The sequence below is a fragment of the Mustela lutreola genome, chromosome 6 (genome assembly GCF_030435805.1).
Source record: "Mustela lutreola isolate mMusLut2 chromosome 6, mMusLut2.pri, whole genome shotgun sequence".
In the NCBI taxonomy this organism is placed as follows: Eukaryota; Metazoa; Chordata; class Mammalia; order Carnivora; family Mustelidae; genus Mustela; species Mustela lutreola.
The window spans coordinates 119,548,009-119,561,667 of record NC_081295.1 but is presented as its reverse complement, the minus strand read 5'-3'; the positions used below and the strand labels follow the sequence as shown (position 1 = coordinate 119,561,667).

The window sequence follows — 13,659 nt, the reverse complement described above, 5'->3', positions numbered from 1 at the left end:
ACCAGGCACCCAGTGCAGAGCCAGCCCTCCATGGGGGTCACCCCAGCCCTCCCGGCCTAAGACATTCTCCCAAGGGAGCAGCTACGTTCAAACCCAGGCAGGGCCATGGGAAGCCAGAGCTGCCTCGCCCTCACCTAGGGTGGTTCCCAGGTCCCAGGTTCCAGTTACCCTGAGACGGATGGGCTCGCCGCTCCTGACTTGGGGGCCACTCTAGGACTCTAACCAGCCTCGGCTGGTGCTTCAGATGCACGAAGAAGCATCAAGGTCAGCTGTAAGGCGCTGTCCTTCCACCCCTCCATGTGATGCATACCCACCCCCTCCTCAGTCCAGCTTCCTCTGATTTGCTCATGCCTTCCCCCCTGCCTGGGGTGCATGCCATCTTCCCTCCCATCACTGCCACTCCCTTTGACCCAGGGACTCCCACACTTTGTTGCACATGAGGATGGCCTGGGGCACTTCGGAAAAAATCCCAATGCCCAGCTTGCACCCAGGACCCACTCACTGAGGACGTCTGGGGTCAGGCATCAGTAGCTCTAAAAAAATTTCCTGGGAGATTCACTGCGAACCAGGCTTGGGGACTTCCCAGCCCTAAATCACCTAGGGAGCTTTCACGAAACCCACAGCCCAGACCCCACTCCTGAGGTTCTGACTGAATGGATCTGGAGGTAGAGGGCTACTATATTTTCAAAGCTTCCAGGTGATTCTAATGCATGGCCAGGCCTGAGAGCCACCATTTTCCAGTTTACAAAGTGCCTCCATACCTTCTCATTTCCAACCCAAGATACCCTCTGGGCTGGCTCACCCAATCCCATTTCTCAGACAAGAACACAGAGGCCAGAGAGGGCATAGAGCTGGCCATAGACTGCCAGTGAAGCTCTACACTCTTCTGAATTGTACTCTCACCCTCCTTCCTCCGCGGGCTTGGACAGCCCAAACGTCCTCCCTTAGGGCTGCAGACAGGCGCCCCTCTCCCCGCCTCACCAACCAGGTGGGAGATCTTTGCCGATCCCGACCCGAGGACTAGGAGTCTGGGTAGAGCCTACAGGGGCTGACAAAGGCCCTCCTTCCTCCTCCCCCTCCCAGGTCAAGAGGTCACTCCAGAAACCCCCTCGCCCTTGGCAGGCTGGACACAGGAGGCCCCGGCTACACATCCTGACCCCAGTTCCAGGCTCCCCTATCCCCATCTTTAAGTCAGGTCTCGTGACCTATAATCAGGGTGAACATACAATTTTCCATCCCACCTAAGTGGGATCCTTTTAAGAATAAAAGGGATGTTTTTAGGGACACCTGGGTGGTGCATTTGGTTAAGGGTCCGATTCTTGGTTTTGGCATAGGTCATGATCTCAGGGTTGTGAGACTGAATCTAGCATCAGGCTCCATGCTCAATGCGGAATCCCCTTGAGATCCTCTCTCCCTCTCCCTCTGTTCCTCCCACTCATGCTCTTTCTCTCTAAAATAAATAAATCTGAAAAAAATAAAATAAAATAAAGTAAATAAATATGGGACACTGGGTGGCTTAAACCTTAAAAAGTAATAATAAAAGAGATATTTTCTAAAATTATGCCAGGAGAAAAGGAGTCATCAAGACACATGGTCACCCTACCCACAAAGGCTGTCATGTTTGCACTTCTTAAAACCCTGCTGTGATTACTGCCTGATGAAGGCATTTGCTGTGTAGCCTTTGGCAAGTACCTTGGTCTCTCTGACTCTCCATATCCTGCTCTAAAACATGGGGATCACAAAAACCCCTACGGCTTTTGTAAGAGGGAAATGAGATAACGTCTTTAAAGTGTCTGAATCACAGCAGATGTACAACAAATAGTGGTATTTACGGTTATTATCTTGCCCAGAAACATAAGTCCCCACATCAGACAAACACACACATACCCCTTCTCCCTTAGACGTATTGACTCATGTACACACAGTCACATACACCCGTGTCTGCACACATACACTACCACGTACAGTACACCCACACATGAGCATGCCTGCTGGGCCCTGGGGAGGGGAGGAGGGATACCCATGGTCCTAAATGGCCAATATTCCTGAGTCCCATAGGGCCCTGGCCACCAGAGGGCAGCATCCTCCCCACCTGCCCACCAACTGTCATCCACCTTCCTCCTCCTGGGCCCTGGGGATCACCCTGTTCCCTAAGATTCCATGCACCGAGTCCCTGCACCCTTGCAGTGGTCACTTGCTCATCTGGCCCTCCGCCCAAGCTACACCGATCAGTCCAGGAGGATACAGGAGGGAGTTCACCAGGTACCACTCATGTTGAAAGTACCCAGAGCTCCCTCAAAGTCAGAAGTAAGGTCCTGTGGCAGAGCTGCTCAGACTAAGAGTACAGAGGGACCCACATCTGAATGTGTCTAAATGTGGACACACTGTGATGGCTGCCCCAGGAGACTGAGGGCCTGGAGCTCAGACCTAGGTTCAAATCAGGCTCTACCACCTTCCCTCTACGGGAACCCAGGTGCCTTTACCTACCTGAGCCTGTTTTCCAATCTGTAGAATGGACCCATTGTCCCATCCTCCTGTGACCCATTCCCTATCCTTTTAAGGACTTGGCTCAAATATTACCTTTACGCGAAAGCCATCTGTTTGCTTTAGTTGTTTCTACTGAGCATTTGCTTTCTGACATACTCTATAGCTTACTTATTTATCTTGTTTAAACATTTTCCTATTAGGATGAAAATTCCAAGAGATTTTTGACTCTCTCATTCAGTGCCATATCCACAGTGCTTAGTACAGAGCAGGGCACACCCTGGGAGTCAGACTGGTGTTTGCTGAATGACTGAGGAAACCGGGAGGGGTTAGAGATGATTTCTCCAAAATGCTCAGACCAGCGAGTATCGGGGCTCCCCCCGGGGTCATTTCTGTGGACTCTTACTAGGGACATTTCAGATAAACCCCAAGGTTTATCCCCACAGGCCGGACAGAACCCCTTTCCCCCTAGCAGCACTCACGGACTGCTGAGAGCACCACGGTTTCTAAGATTCTAAGCCCTCCCACCCCCGCCCTGCAGACCGAAAGGCCCCGCCCCTGCCCCTCAGACCCCACCCCTTGGGCCCCCAGCACCGCGCCCGGGCGCCAGCCCACCTCCCCGCCCCGCTCAGGCGGTAGGCCCACGCCCCTAGCCCAGGGCCCATCCTGGCCCCGCCCCGCGCGTGCTCACTGGTGCACTTCTTGACGTGACTGCCCTTCTTGAGCGCGTGGCGGCTCAGCTTGCAATGGAAGTTGTCCTCCCAGAACTCGGCAAACCAGATGTTGCGCCGGTTGTTGTCCAGCGTGCGGCTGGCGAAGTAGCGGTCGAAGCCTGACAGGGAACCAGGATGTCAGTCAGGGCCTTGCGCATCCATTCCCCTCCTGTCCCCAGCCCTTCCCGCTTCCCCCCTCCACCCCCCCAACTCCCCCCCAGCTTTAGAGATGGCCCAGGCAGAGGGTGGGAGGAATGGAAGAGCAGAGCCTCTGATCCAAGGTCCAGCCGGAAAAAAACAAAACGTGGTGCATTTCATTTCATTCACGTGTAATCTTACAATCGCTGTCTATGGAAAACAAGAGTGCGGTTGAGGGTGCTTCTCGCTTCACCTTCTAACCACCCAAATGCTAACAGGGGACCTTTTTGAGAAGCAACCATCTGGGGGTGCTGAGATTAGAGCAGAGAGGCAGGTGGGAGGGCTGACCAAAGCTGGGAGCACCCGTGATCTCTGGTTCGAAAGAGGAGACAGGACAGGAGAGGGGAGGGGATGACCCAAGTCATACAGCAAGACCAGGGCCTGGATCTTCTGTGTTCGAGTCCAGAATACCCCCATCACTGGCAGACACGACTTCCTCCTCCAGATGTTCCAAAGGGAACTCACCGCCTCTGCTCTAAGCCCAGGAAAAAACCCACCCCACAGCGGGTGGGCTGGTGAGTGAAGAGCGCCTGCTCTCTCCCCTCAGTGCCCCTCCTGCATGGATGATGTTCCCAGTACCGTTGCATCATTGACCGAGTTGCCAGGGGTGGGCCAGGAGGCCTGAAAGTTCAGTAGGGTCCACACTAGGGCAGGGTTCAAGTCAAGCGACTGTCGGAGCTGTAGGAGAATGCTGACATTGGTGAGGGACTGGGCGAGGGTGGGCTTTCCCAGCCTTGGCACTACTGACACTTAGGGCCAGATCATTACGAATTGTAGGGAGCAGGACGTAGAGTAGCCTCACTCCCTAGGTGGGACAACCAAAAATGTCTCCAGACTTTGCCAGATGTCCTTTGCGGGTCACATCGCCCCCTGGACGAGAACCATGGTTCAAAGTCTTCGCTAATATCTCAGAGAGAAAAGGGACTTGTCAGACAGGTTCTGGGTTTCAGTCCCAGCTCTGCCGCTTAATTGCCACTATATGTCGCTTTGATTCTCTGAGCCTTAATGCATTCATTTACTAAATGTGGAAAAAAGTGTCTTGTGGGGTCACAGGAAAGACTAAATGAGATGTCTCCCAGTAGCCACAGTCACTACTGTTTAGTGCCTACTGTGGCTGGAGGCTGAGAAGGGTAATGTGGGAACTTCAGCGCCCTCTGCCTCAGGGTAGAGAGAATACAGTGCCTTGTGACCTTCAGCGGGTGCCCCCCATGCTCAGGCCTTGGTCTCTTGGAAAGTTCTATAGCGACAGATGTCTGCAGGTCTTCCCAGCAACATCCATGCTGGCTTCTATTTAACGAAGCAGGAGCAGGGGAGAAGGCCCTGGGAGCCTGCCTCCCCCGTGGTGAGGACAGTGAGGTCCCTGCCAAACTGGGCCACTAATGGGAACTTCACGCCTCACTCACAGTGAGGTTCCAGCCAGAGCAGACCATTCCTGTCCCGGGTGACTGTGGGTTCTGTCCCAAGAGGAAGGGATGCTGGACAAGACAGACCCAACGCTGACACCACCACCACCGAGGGCCGGCCAGACCCGGGCAAGGCCTGCAGGGAGAACGTGCCCCCTACAGCACAGCACCTTCTTGTCTCCAGCTGGTGGCTCCCAGGCCCTTCTGACAGAGGACATGGTCCAGGCAGAGTGAAGGCCTTGGCTCTCTGTTGCAGATGGGAGAAGGGATGGTGGGGTGTGGGGATGAAGGAAGGACCTTGATAAAGAAGCTTCCCGTATGGGCCACCCCTCTCCTGCACCCAAAAATATCTGAGAAGGGAGAAGAAAGCTCCTGAATCTGGGTTTGAATCCTGCTGGGTCGAATGCAGCTAGAAAGTCCATACAGCCTTGAGCATGAGCACAAAGAGGGTGTGGGCCAAGGAAGAAGAAAGACAGAATGTTGGAAGATGAGGAGTGGGTAAGGAATGGAGTGGGGGGACAGTAATAAGGAAAAGCTGGCGAGCACACCAACAGTGGGGGCAGGCGAGAGTGGGGGGGGGCGCAGTCCGGGGCTGCGGGGCCTACCTCGCACTGACATCCTCTTGGGGAGGATAGTGACAGCGCCCTCGGCTACCTCCTCCAGGCGCAGCACGGGGGCGCTCTTGGAGCCCCAGCTGTCGGAGCCCATCCAGAAGAAGTGGCCTGTCTGGTTGGCCTTCCGTGCTGCCTCCAGCACACGCCTGTGGGAACACACACCAGCCCAGCCCAGCCGTGTCTGCCCCTGCAACTGTCCCCCCAGGGACCCCAGCCCGCAGGGGCCCTTGACTGACCCACCCCCCGGCACACACATGTCCCCTGAATAGCCCATGGTCCCCCTGCCCCTGGCCCATGCTTGCCTCTAGGTCCAAGGTGCTCCCACCCCCACTCGATCCTACCCCCAGGGCCACAGCTGTCCTTGCAAAGACCGTCCCTGTTTCCCTAGGTGCATGCACACCCCTGAGCTGACTCAGGCCCCAGGACTACACCTGCCCTGTCTGTGTCCTCAGGTTCATGCCCCTGGTCCTGATTCCACAGACACATCTCGTCTCCTTCTCACATTTATATGTGTGCACGAGCACACACACCTACCCACATGGTTACCCCTCTGCACTCGCCACTCCCTGCCGGCATAGCCTTCTCTGCCTCACCTCTTTCTATGCCAAAAGTCTAGGGCCTCTGAAGAACTGCTTCCCACACCCTCCTGGATGGATGAAAGGGCGCAAGGCAGGTGATCACCCCCTCCACTGTCCTACTGTGACAGTGGCTGTCATCAGGTCAGGGACCCTAGAGCCCAGCACAGGGCAGTGGCCAAAGGAGACACTCAGAGAGAAGAAAACCAGGACTGTGCAAAATTCCCCCAACCCAGCCTCTCCCATAGTGGGGTGGGGAGAGTGGAACACAGAGGAGGCGAGCACCTTGCTCAGGATCACAGAGCAAGCAAGAGGCTGTGATACTAGAAACTGGGACATGGCCACCAGAGCTTAGGAGCGGCTGCTGAGCCCAGGACAGCTTGGGGATGCCAGGGAGAAATAGGTTTCCAGGCCCCAGAGCCCACGCCTTCCCTCCTCCAACAGCTCCTGACTCTCCACGGTCCTGGACCCCCAAACCTATTGCAGCTGCCCCTCACCCACCAGAATCTGGGGTGGGGCTGTTCCCAGAAGCCACGCCCACAGCGCTATCAATACCCACTTGCATCTGGCCAGCCAGACAGGACCAGAGCTCCCAGGCCTCCCTCCCTGCAAAGTCACCTGGGTTTATTTTTACTTCTGTTTACTTCTGAAAATGCATGTGGATTTCCAGAAATGCCTCTGCTCCCCCCTCAACTTCCTGCTGCCAGTTCCCTCTGGAGTCAGTCCCTTCCCTAGGTGCCTCTTGTCTAGGACACAGGGCCCAGTGCCTTCATCCTCCCCTCCCAGCATTTGGGTCCATCTGAGCTAAGCAGGAGGCCTGGAACAGGGCGCACCTCTGGGCAGGGACCTGGCAATGTCTCTCAGGGGAAATCTGTTTTGCTGCAGTTCGGGTCCAGGATGGGGTCTTTACCAAGTGGGGAAAGTGCTGGAAAGAATGGGACCCGGATGGACACTGGTTAGCTACAGGGAGGGAGGCACATGGGGGCAGGGGCAGACAGGCAGCTTTGGCTGGGCTGGAGGGCAGGAGGCCTGTGGGCACAGCAGGCTAGGACACCTCAGGCCAGCCAGCTGAGGGAGGAGGTCTGGGGAGGACTCTACTGTCTTACTCTGCAAGTTCAGGGGCTGTGTCTCCTCTGCTCAGACTGGAGTGCCCTGAGGGCAGGGCTGTGTCTCCTGTCTCCCCCCCTCAGATTGGGGTTCCCTGAGGGCAGGGCTGTGTCTCCTGTCTCCTCCCTCGGACTGGGGTTCCCTGAGGGCAGGGCTGTGTCTCCCTCCAGACTGAGGCTCCTGGAGCTCAGAGCTGGTGTTTCTCTCCCCCTTGAACAGGGCAATCACAGAGGCCTGCCCCCATCTTGGCCCTGACATCAGCCTGAGAGGTAGCAGCAGGAGAAAAGGAGGAGGAAGAGAAGTTGGTTAAGATGGGGCTTTTCAGTGCACCCAAACTTCTGCCTGGGGGACAGAAGCAGACGTGCGGAGTGGGCAGGATTGGCACTGCACGGTCCTGGCACCCAGAAGTCCATCCATTTCCTGTGCAGAGGCAGAGACTGAAGCCCAGGGAGGGGACGATGCCACCCCCTGTGAGCATGTACCCAGGCCAGGACTAGACCCACAGCCCAGGCCTCTTTCCACTACTCTAAGCTTTGCCAAAGACTGGGGGCAGGGGCTGACAGGGGATCCGCAGGCCCCGGGCCCCTGCTGTGTGCCAGACTCTGCTTCCTGTGTTCAGATCTCAAATAACATTATCAGGCTGGCATCTCTAGCTCCCTCCGCCCTTTTTTTTAAAGCAGAAAAGAAGCACAGAGAGGTTGAGACACTTGCCTCAGGTCACACAGCAAGGAGGAAGGAGAGCAGGATTAGAACCTAGGTGCTTTGGCTAAAAACCCAGGGCCTTAGCAGTTGGCAGAATAGATGCAGGGAAGAGGGAGGCAGGGGAAAGGGGGCCCATCAGCAGCTGCCTGTGCCCCAGCCTGAGGAATGTTGCACCCCACCTCTCTAGAGCCTGCAGTGGGCCAGGCTCACTAGGAAGGTCTCCAGCAGGACCACTGACTCTCCCCATGACCGACTCCCAACCCCCACCCGGCTGCAATCCACTCTCACCTGATGTCATCCTCATTGGCAAAGATGATGACCGCCCTGGCGTTCGAGGTCTCCAGGAGGCGCCGGATGATCTTATCGAACTCCCCAGGCTTGGGCTCCCGGGGTATCTTCACTGACTGTGCGATGCACACGCCCCCTGTGGGAAGGATGTCACTCAGCCCCAGAGTGGCCAGAGTAACTCCCCACTTCACTTCACGCCCTCCCACACGCGGTCCCCTCCAGGAGACGAAAGCCAAGGGCTGCCCACAGCCCTGCAGCCGGACTCCTAGATCCCAGGTCCAGATCTCCAGGCACAGGCTATGCGGTCAGTCAACTTTGGATTCCACCTCTCACCAGCTGGATGACCCTGGGCATGTCACTTCAGTTCTCTGTGCCTCAGTCCTCCCATATATAAAACAGAGGCTCTAATAAGAGGCAATATAGCATCGTGTTTAGGAGCTAGATAGCCTGGGTTTGAATCTCAGTTCTGCTACTTACTGCTGTGTGACCTCAGGGCAGTTACTGAACCTCTCTGTGCCTCATGTACATCATCTATAAAGTGAAGATGATCCTACTTACTTCACAGGATCATTACAAAGCTAAGTCAGTTACTGCTTACAAATACAAGAATATCAGACACACAGGGATTACTTAATAAATGATGGTTATTTTCATTGAAACTAAGATTTTTTTCGAAGAGTAAATCTGAGAAGAGAGCAAGTTGCCCACCCTGGGCTATTGGTACACCATGCAGCCACAACCACAAGTACCTCCCAGGGCTTTTGTCCCCAGGTCATGCGCTCATCAATAGGCCCCTGGACAAGAGCTCTGCGCACTGCCACTGACTCACACCTGTCCATCTCAGGCCCGTCCCTCTGGGGCGTCCCAGGCTCTCCTTTCTCAGCTCTTCAGTTCATAGGCTCCCCAGCTCCCACAGGGTGCCCTGATGCCTATCCTCGCAGTCCCAGTTCAAGAGCTCCCAGGAAAGCCATTCTAACAAGCTGCTTCAAGCAAAGTGACCCAAGGGGTCGGGGGGTCTTGGAGAACCTTCCTGTCTCTCCTCCTCTGGCCCCCTGCCACCTGGCTGGCTCCTGGAGGCGGGGCCAGGGGCCTATCCCTTGAGCTCATTCCCCCATGAGAAGCCCAGCCCCCATGCCTGCGGAAGCATCCAGAACACAGAGTCAGTACCTTGAGGGCCCGATTCACACCCAGACTGTTCCCGGCTTTAGGCATGTGTCCACTGCTGGCGGGAGACAGGTATCATCCGTGCGCTGAAATGCCACCTGACTTCCTGGTATGAAAGCACTTGGGGACCACTGTTGCTGTTATCAGCAGCCGTGGATAGATGAGGACTCTAGAGAGGAGAAGGAGCTTGCCCAAAACCACACAGTGTCCTGCCCCTACTGTGACACAGAGCAGGGAGCCTCCCAGGATTAAGAACCCCAGTGCCCCAGGTGGCAGAGTCAGGACTCAGCTGATAGAAAAGCAGGAGGGATTACTCTTAATGAAGCCGATCCTTTATCTAAGACTGTCCATCTCCTCTGGGCCTTCGCAAGGGTCTTTGCCCAGCTCCACCCCAAATAGGAACCAAGCAATGCCTAAAACCATCTACCTTGGTTGGGTACCTGGCTGCTGCCCCTGGGCCTCCGGATGGCCTCTGCCCATGCTGGGTCACCTGATGCCCCTATACAGACTCCATGTGCGTCAGTGGGGGGTCCACACCTTCCCCTGGCCCCACCAGGAGAAATGCCAACACCCAGCCTCACTCAAGAAGGAGCCTCTACCCTTGGACAGAGAGGGGGCAACCAGGGAAGGCTGCCCAAAGGCGGTGACCCTGAGCTGACTCTAAGGGCAGAGGCATATGCAGCCAGATGGAGGTCATTCTGGGGAGAAACAAGATACACCTCCCTAGAAGGGAGGTTGTTCTGTGCCAGGACCTGCGACACCTAGGGCGACACGACACACACACACACTCATAGCCCTGTCCCCAGGAAGCAGACCCCTTGGTTCTCCATAGCTGGCTAAGTAGCCGTGGCCCTCTGGCCCGGCGCCTGACCAGAACCCACCTCCCTTACTTTCTGCCTGTTGCAGGTTGACCAAGCTCCTTGGCTCTCTCCTAAGGTGCCAAAGAAGTCCCAAGCCCTAGAGAAGACCAAGGGAGGAGAGAGAAGGAGGGAGGATCCTTCGCAGGGTTGGCCTCTCCAGACTGGGGTCCCACAGAGAGAGCCAAGGGGAGACAATCCGCTTCCCACAGCGCTGGCCTTGCTCTAATGGCGGCTGGGCAGACATTCAGCTCCTGGCTAAACCCTCCATATGGTTCCTTTCCAGTTAGAAAGTGGGCCAATTGTGACATTTCCCCCCATCTGGAGAGACAGATGGACAAGGAGAGGCGGCTGGACAGGGGGTGAGGGCAAGCCACCTGGCTCCAGGACAGGAGGGAAGCAGGGGTAGGAGGAGGGAAGCAGGGAATGGGAGTCAAGTGTCCTCAACAGGGCAGAAACTTGCAGATTAAGTGTTCTTTCTGGGCCATGCCCCCCCCAGGAGGATCTGTGGGATGGTCCCACCTGACAGCCCAGAGCAGATCTTTTTTTTTTTAAGATTTTAATTATTTATTTGACAGAGAGAGAGAGAAAGACACACCGGGAGAGGGAACACAAGCAGGGGGAGTGGGAGAGGGGGAAACAGACTTCCAGCTGAGTAGGGAGCCCGATGCAGGGCTTGATCCCAGGACCCTGGGATCATGACCCGAGCCAAAGGCAGATGCATAATGACTAAGCCACCCCAGCGCCCCCAGACCAGGGCAGATCTTGCCTGCTTCGTTTCTCTGGAGGAAGAAGAACTAAGCGACCACAGCGCCACCATCTAGAATGTGAGTGAGCCTCGAGGTACTTCAGACAGGAGTATGGTCTGAGCAGGACACCCTTACAACCACAAGAGAGGGCAGCAACAGGAGAGGAGTTTGGGGATTTCTGCAGAGATCGAAAATACCAGTTAATATTCAGGAAGCGTCTAATGTGTGTTGAAACTTATTCTGCAAATTTTACATGGCTTCGTTCTACTGGGGTGTCATCAGCACATTTCTAATTTCTAGATGAAGAAACTGAGGCACAGAGAGGTTAAGGGGTTTCCCAAGGTCACACAGACAGCCAAGGGGTAGGGTGGAGGTTTAAACACAGGCCACCTGGCTCCCTCAACCACCCCCACAGCCAGTCTATTGTGTGACGGCTCAGGCTATACGGGGAAAGGGTTGGGGGCCAAGGTCAGAGGAACACCTGCAGCCTGTAGACAGGGACACGTCTGGGCCTGCTCTGGAGGAAGTGCCCACTGGTGTCACCACCCTGAGGTGAGAAACCAAGGTTCTATAGGGTCCCTGTGCGGCCCAGGTGTCAGACTGGCTGCTCCAGGGACCCCAGAACTGGAAGTAAGCAGCTGGCTCACCAGGGGCTCTGCCAGCATGACACGAGCTCCCAGCCCTGAGTGGTACAACATCTCCTTCATCTGCCCTCCTGGCCCCTCGCTGGAGCGGGAGAAGACCGGAGGAGCCCCAGAGGGACCCCGGGGCAGCTGCTAATAGCCCCATTTTACAGATGAGCGCTGAGGCTCACAGAAGTCACACAGCCTGTAAGCAGGACTGCAATCTGTGTCCAGACCCTCTCTCAGGCAGAGAAAGAAAAGGCCTGGGTTACAGGGTCCCTGCAGACCCCGACTTCCTGCAGCCCTTCCCCCCCAAAAGACCCCAAGCACATGTCAAGCCCCCAGCCCTCTTGTCTGCCCATGCCCCCTACCCCTGCTCCCGCTAACGCTCCCCTGGGATTCCTTCTTCAAATCTCTGTACCCTTCTCCACACCATTATTCCTTCCGCCTGCCCCCTGGCCTCTCTCTTTGGATAAAATATGAACCCATGAGTCCATACAGACAATAAACAGAATTAAATTAAACCCAAGCAACAAGAAACGAGCCCACTCCCTATCTCTGCTCAGAAGCTCGAACCTTCTACCTCTCCCAGACTCCAGGCACAGGATCTTAAGAAGGCCGGGGACATGGAAGAGACCAGGGTTCCCCCAAAACCCCCCTTAGCAAGCTCCTCACTCCACACTCCAGCCTCCCAGCCCTCCCCAGTGAGCACCCAGCTGCCAGCTACGTACGACAGCTCTGCGGTCCACCAGTCACTGTGTCTACTCACAGGGCCATGGGCACGAAGCCACAACCACTTGCCAAGCCCATCTGAGCACATGGAGGCGTAGGGACCTCAGAGACCTCCGGGCCTAAGCTGTGCAGAGAGTGAGGAGAAGGAGGCCAGAGAGGAGCAGCACTCTGTCCAGGGGCACTCGGCCACTGGGTGCCCACCTCCTGCTGAGGTTTCAAATCCTGGCCAGCCCTCTGTGGCTTCCTGCCTGCTTTTGTCACTGCATCAGCAGAGCCACCCCGACTAAACCAGCATGGAATGCTGGGGCAGCCCTTTCACCTCCCTGGGCCCCACCTCCCTTCCCCCTCCATCCCCCAGCCCTGCAGTGGGTGTCCAGGCCACCCCCAGCGGTGGAGACCCAGAGCCCTGCCCTCTCTCCACACCTTCCCCTCCCATTGGTCAAAACAGACCCTTCTCGGTCAGTCCCTTAAGGCCCTGCAACTGCTCCCAGAAAGCTGGACAAGTCAGGGGGGAGCAGCCACTGAACACTTTGGAGATCACATGGTAACATCTAACAAAGTGGGGTGTGCCAGCACATCCCGTTCAGCATTCCTCCCACAGGAACGCACACTGGGACCCAGGAGCCCCATACAGACAGGCCCTGCAGCGCTGTCTGAAACAGCAAACATGCGGAAAGTATCTAAATATTGTACAGCAGAAGAACGGATATACTGTGGTGTTTGTACAATGGAAAGAAAACAGCTCTCATGTATTGGCACAATAACATCTGGAGGACTGGAAGTTGATTGAAAAGGCAAATCGCCATGTGATCTGTCCCGTTTATAAGGAAATCAAAGACCACATGTGATAAGACTCAGCATACACGAAGACACACATCTTTAGGAGCAAAGCTAAGCGAAAGCAGGAGCTTCTGTCTGTCGCACTCACTGCAACTTCCCCAGTGCCTGGAACAGTGCCTGGCATACAGTCAGTGCTCAATAAATGCGCACTGAATGACTAAGCAAGTCCAAGAAAGGAATCCTCTGAACCACCTTCAGTTGCGGTTGCCTCAAGGAAAGGAAGCAAAAGAACCAGACCGAGAAGGGCTCCATGGAGGAGCTCCATGCCCTCCATGAAGGGCAGCATGGAGGTTGGCTTCCAGACAATCCACATTATATTTCTCCAAATAATAATCAGAAGCAAATACAGCAAAATGTGAATGCTTAGTAAACATGGACCCCAGAACCCAAACCAGACAAAACTTTCAGACAGAAGCAGCAGTGATGGGATGGTGTTCTAGTCTTCATGTGTGCTGCCTGATGGAGAACACACATGGACACACCCCAGTCTCCTTTTCCATCTGTGAAATGGAGCCCTTCAGCCACTCTCAGCCCAGTGGCCTCCACTGAGTACTCCACAGTGCACTGGAGTGGAAGGGAGTGGGGTGCCCGCCATCCTTCTGGCTCCTGA

General features: G+C 55.7%; 1 protein-coding gene across 3 annotated transcripts in view; it reads right to left on the bottom strand.

The window, feature by feature from the left end:
- The window catches only part of GRM4 (glutamate metabotropic receptor 4), a 116,773-nt gene that overhangs the window by 27,525 nt on the left and 75,589 nt on the right, over positions 1-13,659 (bottom strand). For all 3 annotated transcript variants that reach the window (XM_059178602.1, XM_059178603.1, XM_059178604.1), the window contains 3 exons: positions 8,085-8,220; positions 5,404-5,558; positions 3,176-3,316 (listed from right to left, as the gene is read on the bottom strand). In XM_059178602.1, coding sequence (XP_059034585.1) covers positions 3,176-3,316; positions 5,404-5,558; positions 8,085-8,220 — 432 coding nt within the window. The remainder of the gene's footprint in view (positions 1-3,175; positions 3,317-5,403; positions 5,559-8,084; positions 8,221-13,659) is intronic.